The sequence below is a fragment of the Lathamus discolor genome, chromosome 4, assembly GCF_037157495.1.
Source record: "Lathamus discolor isolate bLatDis1 chromosome 4, bLatDis1.hap1, whole genome shotgun sequence".
NCBI classification, from domain to species: domain Eukaryota; kingdom Metazoa; phylum Chordata; class Aves; order Psittaciformes; family Psittacidae; genus Lathamus; species Lathamus discolor.
In genome coordinates, this window is record NC_088887.1 from 67822794 (window position 1) to 67845392 (window position 22599).

Consider the following 22599-nt stretch of genomic DNA (forward strand, 5'->3'; position numbering starts at 1 on the left):
TACCTTTTGCAGAAATTGTCTCAGGTTAACACAATAAAGACATTGAGGTTTTATTTTTCTCGTCCTATGTCTTAATTTACTTAACTATTCATCATTAAGTCAGCCAAGGAGACAAAACAAAGAAGTGTTGCTATACAGCCAAAAATCAGTAATATTGCATCCACTGCTAAATCATGGAATCACAAAATCATGATTCAAATGAGTCAGGCTTGAAGGGACCTCACTGTCTTGCCCAACCTTCAGCTCGGCGGGCCCAAGAAAGAGACTCTTGAACCAGCATTTAGTGTTAGTAAATTATAACCTGTTAGTTCTCACTATTCCTTTAGTATTAAATTATTTTAATAGTGTAATGACTACAGAGAATGAAGCAGAGAACAAGGAGCTTTCAGAAATGTCAAAGTAAAAGAAAAATCTTCAAGGAGCAAAGAGCAGAGAGAGCCATCTTCTTACCTTGCTGAGCTCAATGTATTTCTTTGCTTCTCCATTTGCAGACGTTACTGATGGTTTTAGCAAAGCTGTTTTACACCCTTTGACTTTAAGGGAATGATATGGAGGAACAAGTGATCCAGTTTGTGTCAGCTTGGACTGGAACAACTGATTGATGACCACATTTTCACTGGCTGGGAAAATAAAAGAAGAAATTAATGCATTAAGATAAAATACAACTTAGAAAATAATATAAATTGTATTTGGAAGTTAAAAGACATATAGTAGGAAACACTTAAATAAGTGGACAAACTGATAAACTTATTATATTATGTCAGTTAAGCCAATACTTGAAAAAATTTCATCACAATCAGTAGACACAGTAAAGCTCCATACTTTAAAATATGGGTAAATATAATAAGTGGCATTAGGAAAAGCATTAAAATAATATCCTTCAAATTAAAACAAATAAAACCTATGTTAATAGTCTCTCCTGATTTGTCAGATAGGTACGTTCCACATTCTTACACATATATGCAAATTACTTTTTTTTAGCATATTTAAGTTTTGACCAATTATACCAAATGCAATGAAAATCAAAGCAAACATGCACTTAAGTTATATGTCTACATAACTTATAAAACTGACCCTAAAGGAAATATGTCACTAACAACCAATAGGTTTTAATCCTAAATCACTTAAAAAAGGAATTAAGCCCTTAGATGACCTACATGCTTGTAAATATTTTGCCTTCAGAATTTTCCCATTAATTATAATTGTTGTTATTGTGACTTCATTATGTATACACTCACTCTCAGCATATCAAATATTTTATTTCCAATCCAATCCTCCATTAGCCCCTTTTAACAGTTACATAGCTGATATTACAAGAAATAGCAATGAAAGCGTGAAAGGAGACTACATGAGAGAATGGAAGAGTGTTCTCTCCTGTAGAACATCCTTGAAGTCGCCATACTTTCTTACATTATTTGGGAGATTATCATGTAAATTCCCAATAACAAGAACCAGGATGTCTCTAAAACTATTATCAATAGGAATAAATTCAAGATAAGTTCTTCTATTTCTTTCTTCATCCTTTATGCACACAGTTTGCCTTTAAAATGCATTCATTATTTTACTAGAGAGTTTAACTAACCTCAAAGTAAAACCCAACACATTGTAACAGTGGGGCTGATTTGGAAGACAAATAAAACATAAGCATATAATATACTAAAGACTCTGCAGTGGCTGAAGGAAAGACAGATAACACCTCAAGATACACTGACATACATATCCCTGAGGACTGTTTGGTTTTTTTCACAGAATGGGTAAACAATTGGGGGTTTTAATAATCTAATTATGAATCATTAATTAACAAACTGGGATGCATTATTATTATTATTAGGCATAATTATATAAAATGCACATGGGAAGGTATTTAATTTTGTATGTCAATGGACATTTGTATCTATTCACTGAAAAACATAAGAACGCCCACAAGTTCCTGCTTTTAGAAAGGTACTCAAGCAGTGAAGCGCATACCACTGCAGTCTTTATGATTTTGGGAGCCTAATTTCCTTTCCCTATATCTTGTTTCCTATATTGTTTTAATTCATACCAATGATTCCTTAAGTCATACTCATCTGTCAGACTATACCTTTCTTGCTCTTTACAACACATCACATTATGAAGATGCTTTCTGTTCATTAGTTCTAAAGTCTTTCTAAATCAGAGCAAAAAGGTTAAGATCATCAAAAAGATGATGGGTTTTTTTACTGGAAGGATTCTGTGATTCTGTGATATATAATTTTCTCTTGAAACTAAAATAAAATTTAAAGTTAATTTTAATTTGTAACAACAACAGCAACCACAAAACCATTTACTTACTTTTCATTACAAATACAAGATTTTGTGAAAGGGTATCTTTATTTTTTTCTATCGCACCAGCGATTTCATAAGTAACCTATAACAAAATATTGTGACATCATTAGTAATGACCAATACACCTTTTTAAAATCTTACAGCAATAGAAATGAAGATATATTTTTTTCCCACTCAACAGCTAAAGGTTAGCACCAGGTAGCGTCTTTTGTTTCTTTCTTAATGCTAATAATACTAACCAGAAACACTGGTTGCTAAACATTTTGTCTCTGCAAGAATCCACAAATTTCATCAGGCTGACTCAAACATTTCCACAATGAAAAACTTTGAATTAAAAGTGTAGTGTAGTGCAGAAGACAGTGACTTAAACATCACTTTTCCTGTAGAATCATCATCAAATTTCTCCTTGCCAGCAGGAAACTGTCCACATTGACTGTGATAAAACACTCATGAAGCAATCTGAGTCCCACTTCATACCACAAGTTCCAGCCATGGAAATCTTGGAGGCAAGTTCAGTCAATAGGTTATATACAAATCCCATTTACCTTTCTATCAACTGCACACAAAGGGATTTTGGATCACATTAGTTGCCTGAGGTCACAATTTCAAGAACAGCTGGATTGTCACTCCATGTCATCTGACTGCAGATAAACTCTAACACATGTGGTGAGCACCCTGAGAAGTGGACAAAATTCAAATCTCTAGCTAGAGTTCCTGAGGGTACATATAAAATGAAGAAATTAAGAAACCCTGAGGCTAGTTTGTTTTTTTTTTTTTTTTACTTTTTATGGGCATGGAAGACAAACAAGTAGATCATTTACAGGCTTTAGATATAAGCAGCTCCAGGTTGCACATCAGTAGAAACCAAAGGGAATTTTTAAGTTAAACAGGAAGAAAATTATAATTGTAGCACCTCTAGGATTAGGCATATGCTTAATGTGAACTTCTTAAAATACAGTTTGGTATTATTTACCTTGGGGCCATGTTTCTATCTAAAGCTCTTTCAAAGTTTTTTACTGGATCTGTTTCTATCTTAAGCCCCTTAGATATCTGGGGAAATTTTATCCTTGTACATTTAATAGAGCTGTAAATGTGTAATGAAGATTAGCACTACTAATCAGTGCATTAATTTTGTTTTCCATTGGGTCATTTGACAATTATGTAATGCTATCTTACTCATGAAAGTGATTATATGACTTGTATGTGTATAATCTGTTACAGTTAGTAATTGCCAAATGATGTAATTACTATGACACCTGACATACAAAAGGTATAACAATAGAAAAATGTTTTTGTCTGTGATAGATGCAATGTTCTATAAATTTCTAATTGCATCTCCAAAGAACATACAACATAGTTAGCAAACTATTAGAATAATTTAAGTATACTATTAAGTGCTTTTAGTGTATTTAAAGTAAATGTTTTACCATAGTGGTCTACAAAAGATAATTAACACAACTTCTTCCACAAATCCATAATGCCAGTTCCTAATTAAGTGTCTTTGAATAAATTAGAGGAAAAGAGTTAGTATTGGTGGGAAGAATAGGCAACTACTGCAGTGGGAGACACTATACTATGATTAAGTACCTAAACAGAAACAGGAAGAAGTTTCAGTACTGGTGCTGGTATAATACATCACCAGCTCCTAGAACTATATTCATAAGACATATCTCATATCACATAAAACATATAAAAGTTAGTAGGATTCCCTTTTATGAAGAAATTGCTAATTCTCTGACAGTTTTCCCACAGACTTGGTAAATTAATTCAATGCCTAAAGACATGAAAACTGACTCAATGAAATGGCACTCTAGGGTTCCACATTCACTGCCAGTCCCACAAAAGAGAAAAAGAAAGAAGTCCTCTTCTAGCTGCCAGTTTTGTTAATTTAAACTTGCCCTCAGAGATGCCAACCTACACAGCACTTTGCCTAAAGCACATATATTTCCCTCAGTTCTCTTGCACTGTTTTTTTAAAGTAAACCTGGCCAAAATTGTGCACTGACTGGCACTCAAGCACAGTGGATAGTTATTCCAAGCAGAAGAAAACCAAATAAATATTACATGATTCAGTCAGGAAATATGCACTCACTTAGATCATGGCTCCAGTATAATAAAACATACTGCTTATCTCACTTCTCTTTATTGCAGCTGTTTGCTCTTATCTTGCTTTACATGATGTACTCTTTGGGGCAGACTATGTAAACCTATGTGTCTGTGTTAACCAAACAAAACAAAATCTCCAGGTATTATCTATCTGAACTATTTTTATTAAAAAAGAAAAGTGCTCAATTCCACACTGCATTTTATTTCATCAAAACAGATTAAAGCAAGAAAGTGATTGGATTTGCTTTCATTCTTGATTTAAGTTCAGAAAGGAAGAAACCTTAACCTAAGCACAGGGACAGTGGGACAGGATGAACATTCATCTAGTCCTGGATATTTAGGGAAAAAATATCGAGCAATATTTCCATCCTGCCTCCCACCAGTTCCCCTCTCAGCTTCCAGGGCTCTGCCCCTTGAGGCAGCTCTTGACCTGCAGGCTGTATCTCATCTTTGTGTTTAATGCCTCTTGACTGACATTTCCTCTAGTGTCTGTTTCCAGAAATCATTAACATTTTTGGCATGTATAAGTTTGTGGCAATGAGTTTCACTAGTTACTAGCTATGCAAATAAAAAAAAACAAACAAACCAAACAAAAATACCCAAACCTTAATTTTGTTTGTTTTGAGCCTCTTTTCTGGTCATTTAAGTTGGTATAACTGGTTTTAGTATCATGAGAACTAGCAGATACAAGTAACAGGTAAAAAAACAACACCCAGAAAACAGGAGGCTCACACCTCAAACGTGCACAGAGTTATCTGGGAACTGCACATTCCTCTTATATACTCTTGCCTCTTTACCTCATTAATTATACTCATGCTACTTCATTGTACCTCTTCTCTTCTGAACTGAAATATCCCCTCATAATATCTGACTTTGGTAAGGGACTTTATCTAAGTTTCTTTGATTTCCCTATATACTTGGTCAACACGGCCACATTTACACATAATTTTCATCAATTCATCTAAATTCACTTTTTTTTAATAGTTTTTGTATCCTGCGAAAAGCCAAAAGCACCCATGGTTAGCAGCTGATCCAGCAGGAACCATTAAACAAGCCAGAAAAAAATGCCACCCGGAGTGTTAATCTGGTTGTATTCAAAGTTGAAAGTGAAAATTTTACTATTGTAATCACAAAATGTAACTCAGAAATTCACAGGTTTTTATGTGTTGTTCAATTTAGTTAATAAGAAACTAATTAGTTCATATAGTTAAAAGAGAAATTTTTGAGAACATATCCAAGGACAATTTCAGTGCACAGAGGGCCACTTGTTAAGTTTTTGCCATTAAATGTGAGTGATGTTATTTAAATGTTTGAATGTTGCATGATGACTGGGCCTGTCACCCTTCCAAAACAAGTCTTGTTAAGCAATGAGTGAAGCAAATAATGTTATATAGTCTGTAAGGTCTTATTTTAACACAGCGATAGAAATAGTAGCATCCTGAAACCAGCAAATACTTCAAAACAAAACAGGAGGATGGAGGGAAGTGTTCTAATACTTTGTAATTTAAGTGAAAGTCCAAAATCAAGTCTACATAAAGAAAGAAAGAGTGAGAGAAAGGGAAATAAAGGATGACTATCTTGTCTGTGTGAAAATCTTTGTCAAGTAACCTTTATAGGCCCTGGTATAGCTTAGACTAGACTGATTTGATTGTTACGTCTGGGGATTCAGCCTGGGGAGAAAATAGAGAAAATGAAAGCATCCTTATTGATTAATCCATCTCCTTTTGTCTTTTGATTTAGAGGTTCAGTTTCAGAGTCTGCCTGGGATACATAAGGCATTTAAAAGACTGCCTTTGTGAAGGTGAGCTGACAGCTGAGAGGTATTTTTGAAATGCACATAGCTGAGAAATGGAACATTGATTTGCACTAAAAGGACATTATGTACACCGGTTTATAGAGCAAAGAAGTTGGTCTTTAGATCTGATTGGTTTATCACAGTACTGTAAGTCAAAACAGTGGCAAGGCAAACAATGACAAGCAGTTTATCTGATTTGTAAATCCAAGTATAAATTTAAACTGCAGAAAGCTTAAATTATGACAACCTATTATTCAGACTACATGAACAATGGGGCAAATAGCTCATTATCTGAACACTGGTATGTTAAATATCACTATTAGGTAAAGCTGTATCTCTTGGCATTATGCTAAGACAATATATTTCTGATTTACTTAGTGATATGTTCATTCTTCCATAAAATTAAAAAAAAAAGAACTCTGAGTCCTCAAGAAAGTTTGGTGATGGAATGTTATTCTTCAAAAATCATGACTGGCATTTCAGAAATATAATTCAAGCGAAGCCCTTCATTTGTGTTAGAGCCCACAATGCAAATGTTAATTTTATCAATAGAAGTAGCTAGAAATTCAGTATTACACATTCTTAGTATAGTTTTAGCTGATGTTCAGATGCATTGATCAACTGCACCCATAAACCACTTTGCTTCCTCAAGGCAAGCCTGCAGTATGGAACTGGCATGCCTCTCCTCTCATAGTGCTGCCACACAGGCAGTCTCTATGAGAAGCAGCTGAGAGTACCCACATTCATATTTAGGCATCAGAAAACAAAGCAATGCCCCAGATGAGCAGAATTTTTCCAGATCAGACTGCCAGTGTTCAAGGAAATGTGCTAAACAACCTTCAGATAAAGCCTTCCACTAATTTCTTTATTTTTTTTTTTAAGTCACACAAAACCTAAATCATTCTTCTGCCTGAGCAGAACAGATAAGCTTTTTGTCTTACAGCACTCAGATACCAAGACATTAAATAGCTCTTACAAGAAACTCATAATGTGTCAAGGCATTGTAGGGTTCTGTTCAGCTGCAAAATTAAAACTGGGAGATAAAATAAAACACTTAATATAATCATAGAATCATAGAATAGTTAGGGTTGGAAAGGACCTCAAGATCATCTAGTTCCAACCCCCCTGCCTTGGGCAGGGACACCTCACACTAAACCATCCCACCCAAGGCTTCATCCAACCTGGCCTTGAACACTGCCAGGGATGGAGCACTCACAACCTCCCTGGGCAACCCATTCCAGTGCCTCACCACCCTCACAGGAAAGAATTTCCTCCTTATATCCAATCTAAATTTCCCCTCTTTAAGTTTTAACCCATTATCCCTTGTCCTGTCACTACAGTCCCTGACGAAGAGTCCCTCCCCAGCATCCCTATAGGCCCCCTTCAGGTACTGAAGGCTGCTATGAGGTCTCCACGCAGCCTTCTCTTCTCCAGGCTCAACAGCCCCAACTTCCTCAGCCTATCTTCATACGGGAGGTGCTCCAGTCCCCTGATCATCCTTGTGGCCCTCCTCTGGACTTGTTCCAACAGTTCCATGGCCTTTTTATGTTGAGGACACCAGAACTGCACACAATACTCCAGGTGAGGTCTCACAAGAGCAGAGTAGAGGGGCAGGATCACCTCCTTCGACCTGCTGGTCACGCTCCTTTTGATGCAGCCCAGGATACGGTTGGCTTTCTGGGCTGCAAGCGCACACTGCTGGCTCGTGTTCGTTTTCTCATCGACCAGCACCCCCAAGTCCTTCTCCGCAGGCCGCTCTGAATCTCTTCTTTGTCCAATCTGTAGCTGTGCCTGGGATTGCTACGACCCAGGTGTAGGATAAAGTACTAATGTTCACAGTGGCCTTTGCTAAACATGTTCATGTATGTTCATCAGCAATATATCACATTGCTCATGCAGAAAAAGACAGATTTAGCGGCGTACAGGCATAAAAGTAAAATTCAAGATAAACGAAGTCTTTTTCTTTCTTCCACAGGATCATTCTGTCACATTTGTGTAATGCAGTATTCTCTCTCAGCTTCCACTGAAAAGCTTACTGACTTCCACTGATTTCTTCTATGTGCAGGAGATGACTTGCGTATATTGTTTTCCAATCTTATTCCACTTTCTTCATTCCAAAACAGTAAAGAAAGTAAGAAAAGAATCATAGGTCTCTCAGAATAACATCATATATACAGATTTTCTTAAAGTATTGCTTCTGCCAGAAAATCAAGTATGAATTCCGAATTCTTTGTTGTTTTGGGTTTGCTGTTTTTTAATTTACACATTACTCTGAGCCTTTTCTCATACCCCTTCTTCTTTTCACTTCAACCTCATGCTTTCTTTTTTTCACTTCTGACTCATTATCTCTTCTCTTTTTCTCTCAGTACTGTTTTCTGGAATGGTCTAAGGCTCATTAGGCTTGGATCAATAATATGGCATGTGCAGTCCTAGTTAAAACTAGTGACCATAAAATCTAAGGGGATGGGTGATACCTGACAATGCATGACCACAAGCAATCAAAAAGACTTGACTGTGGAAAAAAAAAAATAAAAAAATCTGTGAGTATCCTGATACAAAACATTAAGGTATGAACATGGTAGAAATCTTTAAAACTGCATGGACATGTCTGTATCAGCTGTAATTCTCTCAAAATATAAAGCTAAAGATACCAGTTTTGCTCACAAAAGGCTGTCTGTCAATCTCAATTAAATACACAAAAGTAGGCCTTTTCAGGAAGGCAGTATTTCTAATAGCTGTGTTTTCTAGTATAACTGCACTTATGAGTTGCTAAAATAGCTACTGTAAGGTTCTGAGTAAAGATACGAACCCAGTTCTCTCTGGGCTTCAAACTACATACACAAACTACTGATGAGAAGGAGCCCAAATTACAAGGGTCCAGATGAGATTCATACCAGGGCCAACATAGAATATTACCTTTATTTTGCCCTCTAGATGACTCAGAGTAGCAGCTGTTTCATACTGACTGTGAACTACACTGCACTCACACCTTTTGTTACCTATCAGGATGTCTGCCTTCAACTTCTAACACAGAGCCTGCATTTAGTGTGATTTCTTCCACAAACATCGGCCTAGATGCATCACCTGAATATAAATGGTTAAGCCTAGAAGTGAAAAATTTTGTGTTCAATTACCTGTCACATTTAACTGGTAATTCTTTTTCTACCCTCTGGATCTTATTCATCTTTCAGTTATACTCATGTAAATAATGAGTAGCTTTACGAAGTTAAAGGAGTTACAATTGGTGAAAAATCGTGGTGAGAATAAAATCAAGCCCCCTTGTTTTAAATTCGGTGATATCTGAAGGTGATGACACAGAGAGCTTTATACTTCACTTACTTTATACTAATTTAGTAGATATCAGACTGTAAAAATGGCTCTCAAAACCTTCTGAACTATACCGTTACTTTACCTATGAAATTCTTATTTTTGAGTGCAGATGAAACCTGATATATTTTAGAACCTGATCCTTTGACAATTTTCATGGAGCACTAATGACTTTTATAAAAAGTTACTAAATGTAGTAACATCACAGTCTAAAAAATGGCATCAGCAGTTTTAAAATCCTAGAGTTTCATATTAAGTATTTATGAAGACATACTAGTCTCAGAACAAACTCAGTTTGTGTCATTATTTAGTACAGTAATGCTATAATCAGATTTTATGCAAATACACATCATAAATCACTGGAAATTTCTATCTGATTTCTAGGTAACAGTTGCATGAGATATCAAAAATGCAAGTTCTTAAAAGGATTTTGCTCAATCACTGTTAAAGTAAGGAGAGTTAAGCACTTGCATAGGAACTTTTCTGTTTTGGCAGGGTCAAGCATTTTACTGTCATAAGGATGCAAAGAATTAGGAATAGCTCCTTGGCCAATGTAAATCAAAGGATCCCCACTGACTTCAAAAGAATGTGTGAATTTACATTACTTGGAGAGATGTCTATTTGTTCATACTTTTAGATTAAATGTCATTACTATTATTAGGAAAAGGTCAAACCAAGGTCAAAAACAATATTCTAAACAACCATGCAAGGCTAAAACACACGTTAATGAGAAGTGTACTCCTTACTATTCACAGTTTAGCTTCAGTACTAGGCACCTGAAACTTTAATCTTAATAATTCCTACTGAAGTCCTTCTTCAGAGAACAATATTTTCTTTCTTTTTTTTTTTTTTTCATTTTGAGGAAATGTGCTTATTCTTCTGGTTGTGATTTGGAGAACTGACATGGAAGCAGCTGCCTTGCTACTTTTTTTGGTGCGTGGAACCTTTTAGAGCTATTCCTATAAATTTGTATAATCACAACAGAACAGAATAGAATATGAATACTTATTTACCTAAGAAGTATAAAACAGATTTATAAATGGAATTTAACACCAGTCCACACGGACTTGTGGACAAGAGTCCACAGTCAGTTCTTAGCTCTATTTCTTTAAGTGCTAAGTTTCACAAAAACTTCATTGTATGATTATGTACCCACTTCGTATCTGCATTCCTACTGAAAAGTCCCAATAGTGGAAGTATTCAAACCACTTAACTGTGGCAAACAATTTGTATCTAAGAGAAGGCCTTACGATGAAAGAAGAGCCTCCAGGGAGTTATTCAGGGTATTTAGGTTAGGAATTTAAGCACTACCCAAATAGTCTTAACCCTTTCCATAATGACCACATTTCTATCATTGGGCAGGAATAAATTTGCCTGTGTCAGACTATTCAACACTTCCATCGACTTAATTTCCAAATGAGGAGGCACAAAATAGGTCTTTCTCTATATTACTGTAAAGGACACCAGTCTGGTTAAAGAAGCCTGAGTGCACATTCCAACCTTTTCATCTGTTCTGGAGAGCTCACCACATATAATGTTACCTTGAGATATGACAGACCTGGCAAGTCTTGTTTTGGTAACTTGGAGACAAGTTTTGAACATACCTCATAGGAGTATCTGCTACCAATAGTCAACTGACTGGGTGTTCAACACTGTAAATCTGTTCCACCTAAAATATTCATCATAGGAGAAAGTGTGTCATCCAATACCTTTAGCAGCATGGATTACAGTTATTTTTCTGGTGTTCTTACCTTAGGAAGCACATAAAACTCCTTTCTGAATCTAAACTGATTTTTTTAGCAGCACACCAGATAAACCCCCTGCATTTGCTACTCAGAAAATTACATGAGGGAAGGTTGCTCTAAGTATCTCCCACAATAAGCAGCAGCAAAGCTATTACATTTGGTTTAGAATTGTAATATTCATTCTAATCAAAAGACTTTATCATATCAATTTCTTGCTCATGGAACTTACCTCTTCTGCCTGTTGCTTAGGTAAAGAGAGGAGCAGTCAGGTGTCAGTTGTCTGGTTATACTGAAGCACCTGCAGTTTCCACTTGTCTTCCACGGAGGATTTTGAAGTGATTAGCTACCTATCACGTGCTGCCACTAAATCCTGAAGAAGTCTAACAGCAAGCTTTACTGAGATGGCAGGTTTTTATAAACAACATAGTGCATATGATCACGACGAGGTGGTTCTGAGGCACAGCAGCTAAACAGTTTGTAAATGTGCTACATACAAAGTTTTTATGGGACTCCATCTGTGGATGGATAGCTCATGGAATCATCTGCGTAAGACTTGGAAAGTATGAAAGGACACAGAACAAGCTGTTCAGATGTAAAGACTGATTCCTGCAGCCTTCAGTCTATGTTCTCACCTGATTTCAGTGGAAATTTGGGAAAGTGGTACTAAGAGCCCCCATTGTATTGTGGCTGTACAATCTACCTTCATTAGCACATTTCAAGTATCATGCTTAAAGCAGAAAGAAATGTCAGCATGTCATATTAATCACGAAGGGACCAAACTGTTCAGATTGTTTAAAAAAATATGTATTTTTTCCCCTTAAACACGTACCCATTTTGCTTGCTTTGGGTTGTGAGAGGTTGTGGAGACAATGTAGAAATGAGAGAGCATTGGAAAAAGACAGGGTAAGAGACACATTTAACAGAACTGATAACATTTTTGCAGTGAACACTGCAGGAAGGCAAAAGCAAAACTTTCATCCCACTTTACAGCCATACTTAGAAACACAGCATGTTTGGGGATTTTGAAGAAAAAAAGAAAAATGTATTTTGATTATGACTACTAACAGAAAACTGCATGGGTTTTTTTATCAGATGCATGCTGGTATTCCAGGTACCTACGTAAATAGCACATGATCTACAGGGAACCTGTACCATTCTGGAACAACATCTAAAAGCAAAGCAACAGCCAACTAAAATGGCATTAAACATTTATGCTGAGGTATCTGAATCACCTCCTTCTGCATGAAGTGCTTAGAATGAATATACAATTCAGGAGCCAGAATTAGCCTAAATCCTGTACAATATGATACAAACTATGTATTTTATGCATTAGATATTGCATTTACATTCTAAGTTGTCCTCTGCGAATTCATCATTATAAGGTGAACTGTTATTTACAGCAGGGAGTCAGAGAAGCTATGTAGAATTTTGTTTTGTTTACTCTTTTTCATTAACTGTGTAACCAATCATTCAAACAACTTACCCTCCCAGCATAATGCATAACAGTGAAGGTGGAGCCCTGATCCTTTGGGGCAAGGTTACCGTTTCCATCTTTTGTGGAGCAATATACTGTATTTGTGTCAGATGCATCCAGGTAAGACTGAATGCGTTTAGAAAGACTCTGTTCCACTGACCAAATAGACTGGCTTTCTTCATCCAGCATTGACAAAAAGCCTGACGGTTTCTGAAATTAAAAAATGGATTTTTCTTTTTTCATACAGGAGAAATAGAATTTCAGTTGTTTCTTGTGGAGTAACACAGCTTGTAATTTATTAAACAGAAATATGTATCACCTCAAAGGAAAGAAAAAATGGTTAAGATATTCTGGTAATTCCAAGGCTATGCACATCAGATAATTCTGCAAGAAACGTAGGGAATAATTACCAAAAACGGTAACTATTGCTGATCTTCTAGGAAACTGATTGGGCTACTTTCTTCTTACATGTTATCCTCCAGAAACTAGCTTCACACACAAAAAACCTCTCAGGCTCACAACAATCCTACAGCAGCATTAACAACATGGCATGATACACAAATGCTATTCATGAATTGGTACAGGCAACTCTGGACTGTTGGAAAGCTCTGTTAGCCCTGAAGGTGTGAGGACCATTATAACCAACCCCTCTACAGTCTCTTTGGACCCATAACATTCTCTACAGATTCATAAATCGGAAAATAAAAGCAAAAGTTCGTATTACTCTAACATACAGAGACTGTGCATAAATATACATGGTGCAAAATTCATCTGAAAACTACCTGAAAGAAAAAATCCAAGGCTGCAGTATGGTTACTAAGAGAATACACAGTTTCCATGGCAACTCCCTCTTGTACACATTCTGCTTGCTCTTGTAGGAAAAGCACTTCGTTGATGTACTGGTGCATCTTCTCGTTGGTCATGTTGACACACAGCTATTGTAAAATGAAAAAAAGGAGTATTAGAACTTCACTGGATAATGTCATCAGTGAAAGCTTTACTGCATGTCTAATATTGAATTTGATGAAATGTCAATCCATTCTGTGTTGCCTCTAAGCAGACTATAGATTACCAAGACCCTAGGAAAACTGTGAGCGTGGTGAGGCACTAGAAGGCACAGGTTGCCCAGAGAAGTTGTGGATGCCCCATCCCCGGAATTGTTCAAAGACAGGTTGGGTGGGGCTCTGAACAACTGGGTCTAGTGGAAGATGTCCCTGCCCATGGCAAGCGGGTTGGAACTAGGTGATCTTTAAGGTCCCTTCCAACCCAAACCTTTCTATGATTCTATGGTTCCTATCGAAGTGGAAATTTTAGTGGAAAATTCTAAAGCTCCTCTATTACTAAGAAATGAAGAAAGCAAACTCCTAAAAGGGTGGAAGAACACTTTGTATAAGGAATGATGCAAGGAATGCTTGCATGCAGTCTCTTTTCAGACTAAACTAGTCACATATTTTTCTGGCCATAAACTGCATCTTACATGAATAAAGTGTGCAAAAGCAATTCCACCAGCAAGTGATATTCAAACATATGAAATATTTGGATCCATCCTAAAATTATATCACTTAACATCCCAGTGAGGGAAAGGAACCCAAGTAATGTGTAATAGTTGCCTGAATTTTCCATTAACACCTCATGCTAGTATAGTCAACCTGCACTCGCTATATAATGAAATAGACTTGTGTGAATAACAGTAAGAAGAAATAAAACAAAACCTAATTTTACAACCAAAGGTCTGTTATTAACCGTCTTTACCTATGCATAATAGTGCAGACAAAAGACAACCTCGAACAAACCCCCTATTTTTTATAATTTGGATTCCTGAAGATTGTTATCTCATTTTGCTAACAATGAAAGTGTACAATTGACTAACACCATTTATTTATTTTATGGAAAAAGACAGGTTTTTTAACTTTGTGGTAGGCAAAGTATGTTTTACTGCTCACTTTTCAAATCCTAATTACAAAATCTTTACAGCAACTTTAGTATTATTTTAGAAAGCAGACATAACATTACAAGCTTAAACTTCACAGGATATGTACAGCCTTAAAATTATGCGTGCTCTGTATACCTTTGTTTGGAAATGAGTTATTAAGAGAACCATGTCATTTAACTTTACACAGGTATATTTTACTATAACAAAAGTTGGCAAAATCATTATAAACTCAAGCTTACTTTTTATCATGTGCCAATCTCCTAAAATATATAAAACCAATAAATGTACCTCTACCAAGGACCTGACTGGAGAGCAAAATTATTAAACTATACAATTTAAGCCAAATGGAAAGACTGTTTTAGTCATATCATTAAAAGATCTAATAAAAAATATTGGGTTTAACTGCCAAAAGTAAAAGGCATAGTATTTTGTTAAAATATTCATACATAATACACGCTGGGCTGGTAAATCAAAATCCACATTTATAAATTCCACTGATCAGTACATTATGGCATACACTTGTGTGCTTTTAAGTAATACAAATATGTCAGTATGTCATTCAGATTGGCAGACTTGCCATAATGGAAGTAAGGTTCTGCAAATTAGACATACAAACTGCAAGCTGCTCCAAAGCTGCCCTCTCTGGCAGTGGTTGTAACAGCTCTGCAGAATGAGAATCAGGAGACAGCCAGGGACTGCTGAAAAGCAAGACATTCTGAGCATATCTTTCTTCATTTCAGTGTTTTATACAACCTACTAGGAAAGGATAATAAAATGAACTCTTCAAAGTAAAGCTTGACACAGGTTGACACCATAATTAAAACAGCTGAGATGTTGAAATCAGATGAAAATGAACTATTTTTCCTAACCCAACCCCTTTTGCTCCATGTCTTACGAAGCATTATAAAAAACACTGACATATTTTCAGACCAAACGTATGAAAAGTTCAGAAAATTACATTTTTTAAACATATATTTAGTTGCACCCATGAAAACTAGATTGAAATATGGTTGTAGCAGTAAAAGAAAACACAATGAAATTTTTAACTAAATCAAATGTTGTGGTGATACCATTAAAGCACTGTACACTTAGTTTACCTTGCAGCAACATTCAATATAACCTGTGGTACTTTTTGTCATTAAACACTGTTAAACTGATCTTTGCATGCCTCTTACTGGCTCCATTGTATGTCTCTTCTGTCAGAAATCCTACTTTCTATCTGTCCTTTCCAATTCTAACGCAATATCATAGCTCAGTGAAAACAAATACACCATCAACTTGTCTAAGTCTTCATTAAAAAGTACTTCTAGAATATTATTAGAAGAAAAAAAAATCTTGTTCAAGTATTTAATCAATCCACTTGCAGTGTCATCCAAATTGCAGAATCTGGAAAATGATATAGTGGCATTTGGTAAAAGCAGTAAGTATGCATCACATTAGACAGTGTTAACTTGATCTTTCTTTTACTACATTTGACCAGTTAGTACTATTAAGTACACTCTGAAGTTAAATTTAGGTAGAAGACCAAAATTGTACTGTACTTTAAAGACAGAAAAGCACCTATGACTAATGAATTCTTCCTGCTCTTCATTTTTTATAAATAACTACCTGAAAAGGCAAAAAGGGAATTTGTGAAAAGAAAACTTTGTGACTGTCAATCAGTGAGAAAATGACGGACGTCAACATCCTTTCAAAAGCTCATTTACATCCTCTGGTCATGCAAAAGGATTAGTACTCTCAAGGGATTCAGAGCATGGAGCAGAACTTACAGCTGTCATATGAACACATCTATCAGGTTGTATGTTATGGGCTGAGATGATGAAGCTACAATGCCAAGTTTAATTTGCAAGGATGTGCTCTAGCATTTCTCACAAATGTAATTCTAAGATAATGGAAGGAAGAACCATCTTCTGTTTCATGACATTGGACTCAGAAAATATTTGTAAGCCTAACTTGATAATCACTTATTTTTCAGGAGTATCTTCAGAAGTACTGTTCCCTTTTGTATCTGCTACCCAAGCATTTCCACATCCTTTTCTTATGTAGAGTACCAATCAGAATATTTTTAATAAATGTATAAGAAAACCAGAACCTGTTACATCCTTTCCTTTGCTTTGGTGAGCAATAGGATCTAATGCAGATTTCTTCTCTTCCATGCAGCTCAAACACAAAAAAAAGTCCTTCCCTATCTCTTTCAGAAAAACTTTATTTCACTAGGAATTCATGTCATCTCTGGGGTCAGTTGTCATTAGCTGATCTGTGTTCCTCAATTAAAGTAAAATAGAGCCCAGTGGTATATTAGAATTTTATTATGGGTATCTGTCACTGGAAAAGCCTTCCACAAAAAAGGATCTGAAAAACCCCTCTAAAAAGGACACAATTTCAAACAAAGTGGAATAGTCCACCACCTAATTTTGTACATACAAAAGTATTAAACAAACAAACAAACAAATGTGGTAACAACAGTCTTTCCTTTAAAAAGTTTGGAATTAAATATACTGAAATAGTTCCAAATGATTTTTTCACTCATACTGCTGGCTGGCAACAAAGTACAGTAGGATGAAAAAGGGTGCTGCTGTGGAAAAGTAAGATATCAATTAATAAATGTCCTTGTGCAGCATTACACCAATCAATCACAAACTGAATCCATATGGGAATCTCAATTTTAGATAAATTATTTTATCTTTGGCCACAACGTGTCTACCATAAAAGAACAAAGAAAAACTAAAAACTTTGATTCATACCCATCCATCTACAAAATAGGCAACATAAACTTACATATGGATAGCTTGAAGTGGTCTAATGTCTGAGGCAATGCAATTTAATAAAAATTAATCTGTTACGTCTGTTTTGGGTAGGAAAAGTCACATGATGAAATTAAATGAAGTTTCAGCAGGGTCAACTAAGCAAATAACATGTTGAGATGTGAAAACCTACCACACCTAATAATAAATGTTGGCAAAAATTGCTGTGAACACAGATGGGTTGTAGAAGCTCTTCTACCTCACTATACTGACTCTGAAGTCCTGAGCAGGTCAGGCAATTCTCTGTATTCTTGGGGCTAGCTAGCTCCTACCATGAGAGATGCACTGCACAGAGCTGCCATGGGAGCCATGCCTCTCCCGGTGCTCAACTGCACCACACTGATAATGCACACATGCTTCAGTAGGTATACTGTTGAATAGGAGTCAAGAGACACTTGACTGTTCCAGTGACCTGTGGTCCTAATTCAGATAAGTCACTTATATTTCCCCAAAAAAGGAGGAGATACATACATACATACATATATACATATACACACACACACACTTTCTTCTGCGAAACTTAAGAGGTCTATAGGGGCAAAATACCAAGCAAGAGCTAAACACATTGTTTAGCAAGAGCTAAATGCTATTTCAGTTTACTACTTACTCTCATCAGAGAGGAAAGACTACTAGACTATTTTATTTAACCGCATTATTGCTCTTTATAATGCTTTCACAACTACAAGCCTTCATTTGTGTAGAAATGACCTAACTTTCAGCAGGGGGAAGAAAAGCTACTCTCATTGTTCTAATCTCTGGTTCTTATGCTGTAATACATAGCTGTTTCTTAGAAACAACTAGAGGAAAATGGTACAGGACAATCTGTTAACCTCCCTTCTTGCTTATCACTATTATGTTCCTTGGCTATGAGGCCTTTCCAGTTGCATTGCATGAGCTTGTGGTTAAAGAATACAAAGCATAAAGGTATAATGAAGATCACAGCATTCCTTGACTGCACTATTTGGACTTATGCTGTGAAGGAACCATGAATAAGATATAACCTAGTTTTAAACTCTACCAGAAGAGAAGCTGACATTTTCTACTTTTAAAGGAGTGCAGATTAAACTGTGACAAATTAAACAAAGAAACCTAAGAAAACATTGAAAACTAACATTTAAAGCTGTCACTGCAATTTTTGGTAGAGCACTCACATTCCCTGAAATGGTCACAAAATGAAGGCCATTTCTGCATATAACAGGATAGTCAAATAGTCAAATCTGTGCTTACTTCTGACCATGTTCCAGTGTGGCTGTATGCAAAGCTGTTCTAGCACAGAGGGTAAGCAGCTGTTCTATGAAAATGCTGTTCCCAAGCTAATGATCACTGCTAGGAAATTACTGTAGGTTGCAGCTGGGGTGAGCTAAAGTGTTCTGCAGTCATTTAACATAGCTCAGCTGATGAGCAGTAACTCACTTATTCCTGGTATATCAGAAGCTTTTAATCTGTATTAACCAATGACTCCCTCAGACTGTGACTTCCAAAACACTGCCCCCTCAATTTCAGCTTTACATTACATACCTGAATTTCATGCCAATTTTCATATCAATTTCATACCATATTTCATACCAATCATAACTCTGCTCACTTATTCCATACACTTATTTACTGTTATTTTATAATTATATGTTCTATTTCTGTTATATAACGTATCACACATGTTCTATAAAATGAAGGCTTACTAATGTTCACCAAGTACAAGGAAAACTGAGCACTTAACTAATACTGTTTTTAACTTTTAATGCCTTGTTTGTAACCGTCTATAAAACTTTTCTCCTTGCAAGCTGTCAGTCACATCATTTTGCCTTCAGAAGTTACCAAATTCGTAGTGTAGACATAATTAACCTTACTTGTCTAGTTCTTTGACATCTATTGTCCTATGCATTGTTCATGAAGCATTCCTAGACCAATTCTCATTTGCCTTTGACATTTCAATACTCTAATGCTTTGTCATTCCAACACACTCAGTAGATTGCACAAGTTATTCTACCTGGTTTATCCAGATCTCTCCTCTTGAACTGTCTTCAAACACAGTCTATTAAAATAAAGTTAGTCTCTTAATGATGATATAAAACTATCAACTGACCTGATTCGAAGCACCTGAAAAAATCATGCAGCTGCTTAGAATGTCCCCAGATTTGGGCAATCAGGAGGTTTTAATCTTTTTTGAAAAGAGCTGTATTTTTTTTCCAAGAAAGCAGGCAGATATCACAAAGAATGCCTTGTCTTACACTAATTTGAAACAAAAGGTTCATTTTCCCCAGATAACTGTTTTTGATGCCATTTTTAAATACATTCATCTAAATGTGATGAAAAAGTAATTTTTATGGCTTCTCCACTGTTTGGCTGGAATATTTAAAGTTAATGTTCTGCAATCACAGGCCTTGACACTGTGCATGCTTGCAGACATTATGCAATGTTTTTCATGAGGACCCTATCTGGGCTAGCAAGCTTATTTATCATCAGGGTTAACGAGCCCAGGCAGAGTACTGAACTAGGCTAAGCTGCTAGACAGCTCAAGCTTTGAAGTGCAAGCTGGTTTGGGTTTGTCTGCATGTTTACATTGTGCCACATGGAGATACAAACTGCTTCTCTTCATCAATATTGCAACCCATCACTTCAGGAATTACAGTGTTCACATAAAAATGAACTTGGTAAATCCTTTACCCTTATTCTATCTTTTCAGAAATGCAGTTCAGTAGTTTCTGAGGTAATGACTCAGAGTATTACTCAATATTACTCAACAAAATGCATTCAGTCCAGGTGGAAGGACAGTTAAGTGTTTCTTGAAAAATATTATTTTAGAAAAAAAAAATAAAAATGCCAAGCTGACTTTGAAATTATCATGTTTGCTATGCAGAAATCATAAATTACTTATTACTTTTTTTCTTTCAGTCTCATGGTTTTTTTGAATGCAGAGGTAAGCTTACCCTGTTTGTACTTTCAAACATTTGGAAACTAGGTAGCAATGTAAACATGCTACACAAACTGAAGTAATGTGGCTCTATGACTTTTAGTTCACTAGAATGTTGAGCCATAAAACAATGGACTGCTGAGATGAAGGGGCAAATTCTGATTTCAAACAATAACAGGCCCTTTGTTGTTGCTGATGCCATTTCTATTATTTTCTATGCTTTGATTTTCTATTCTGTTCTATGCTTTCATTTTTCTTCTGCTGCATTACAGAATGAATGAAAACTGAACAATAACTTAGACGAATTACTAATGCTTTCAGGAATATGTAATTCCCAAGAGCTTCGGTGTTCAGACAGTAATGTTGAAGGTGGGCAAACAGTTCCATAATTATAAAAAAAATGTTTTATATTTAAATGTATTTTTAAGCATTCAGTGAGCTAAAGTTTATTTTATTTTCTGTGGATGTAATTCAATTTTTTAAAAAGTCACGTGTTAAAAAGTCATACAAAGGTGAATCTGCCAGGAATGGAACTTAGCATTTTTGCTCATTTGTTCATTTTTTTCTCCAAGGCATCTGAAAACCTTTTGATCTTTCTTCCAGCCCCACTGTATTGTCCTCACTGACCTATTTGAAATATCACTTCCACAAGCACGGAAACAGACAACGCTAAGTATTTTCCTCTGATAATCTTTCAGTGCTGATACTACCCCTCTTCCAAATCATCATGGTAAATGTTTACTAGATTCTTTGGAAAATTATACATAACTGTCCAAAGCCTGGGTTTTAATTCACCTCCATGTAAACAGAATGGGTAAAAAATATTATAAAAGCAAATTTTTGTCTCCATGTATGTTTATATTCTAATCAAAACACTTGTTTTGGCTAAACCCCAAAACCTTAATAGAAGAATCAGCATTAACAATTACAGTAAATTCAGCAAAATATAACCACATACCTGTTCAAAAGTATTCTTCTGAAATTCTTCAAATCCAAAAATATCCAGCACTCCAATTTCAAATACTTGGTCGCTGGAAAAAAAAAAAAAAGATATTGCCAATAATAAGAATTCAAGCAAGAGAATAATACACTTGTTTCAGACAAAAGTATTTATGTTCTAGGATGAAAACAGGCTGTATTTCAAAAACACAGTTCAAAATACACAAGCAGACCATGCATACAACAGAATTAAAATTCTAACTACCACCTATTACATCAAACATAAATAAAGGCCGGGTCTGAAATTGTTCTGGCAGAAACTTTGAAAACTAAATATGTAAAAGAAGGAAAAAAAATATATTCTTAGCTTCTTTGAAGTCCAGTTTCTAAAGGCATAGGTATTTATTCACTCAGATGAAGGACAGCCATTTTGTGGAAGCTTCAAAACTTCTCGGTTGCACTCAGTTATATCTTCCAGTTTCTGCTTCGACAGCCAGAACTGCTTCTACTAAATGCACTTCAAGGGAAACCTGTTAAGCCAAAGTCCTCTCTCTGCCAGCATCAAGTAGAGGCTGTGAGTTCTGGCTGCACAACAGGTTACATCTCTCAGGGGAAAGAACAGTGAGGATTTGGGCATGAAGAAGACAGATGTTTCTTCTCTGTTTATATAAAAGAATACTTGTTGACAGTGCACCTAATTTGTCATGTGCCACTGTCTGCATTCAGGGAAGAGCTTTCATTTTGGCCCAGTGGAAGGATTAAGGCAGAGCAGTCACCCAGGATTTCGACAGGAGAAATGGGAAAGGTGTGGTGTTGCTGTTCTGTACTTACTTGAGACTAAGTCATTGTAAACCTGATCTGGAGAAGAAATTAAGTTCACTACGGGGAGCAAAATCAATGTTCTGGGATATCCTGCTGCCTGCTTTGGAAGGATTTGAGAACTCTATATGAAAGATCTGGGACCACAGAAGCTGGGTTTTGCTTTATTTTTTTCACAGTGTTATTAAACAGAGAACATTATAAGTAGGTTCTAGTAAAAAAATTGTTCCAGTTTGCCTGTGTGAATGCAGTGGGACTTTCTCCAAAGTGAAATGATCTCCCAGCAGGATGGAAGACTGCACTATAGCCAACAGCTCTCCAGAACAGTAAAAATCATTCAGCTTCCTAAGAAAGATGGATAGTTTCTAAAGCAGATGAGTTTTCCTTTCTCTTTACCAACACAATTTGTAAATGTATGGGTTTATATGCATACAAATATT

The 22599-nt window shown here is 36.0% G+C and overlaps 1 protein-coding gene and 1 long non-coding RNA gene across 3 annotated transcripts in view; one reads left to right on the forward strand and one right to left on the reverse strand.

The window, feature by feature from the left end:
- The window catches only part of MYO16 (myosin XVI), a 369554-nt gene that overhangs the window by 80799 nt on the left and 266156 nt on the right, over positions 1 to 22599 (reverse strand). Inside the window, exons 21-25 of the mRNA XM_065677940.1 lie at positions 21360 to 21432; positions 13536 to 13688; positions 12763 to 12963; positions 2314 to 2389; positions 451 to 620 (exon numbers count right to left, since the gene is read on the reverse strand). Coding sequence (XP_065534012.1) covers positions 451 to 620; positions 2314 to 2389; positions 12763 to 12963; positions 13536 to 13688; positions 21360 to 21432 — 673 coding nt within the window. The remainder of the gene's footprint in view (positions 1 to 450; positions 621 to 2313; positions 2390 to 12762; positions 12964 to 13535; positions 13689 to 21359; positions 21433 to 22599) is intronic.
- On the forward strand, positions 20024 to 21143 carry LOC136012706 (uncharacterized). Of its 2 annotated transcripts, XR_010611914.1 has the most exons (4): positions 20024 to 20141; positions 20383 to 20407; positions 20723 to 20770; positions 21005 to 21143. It is a non-coding gene; the product is annotated as an uncharacterized LOC136012706 (long non-coding RNA). The 2 variants fall into 2 exon arrangements; XR_010611913.1 differs by lacking the exons at positions 20723 to 20770; positions 21005 to 21143 and adding an exon at positions 20674 to 20706.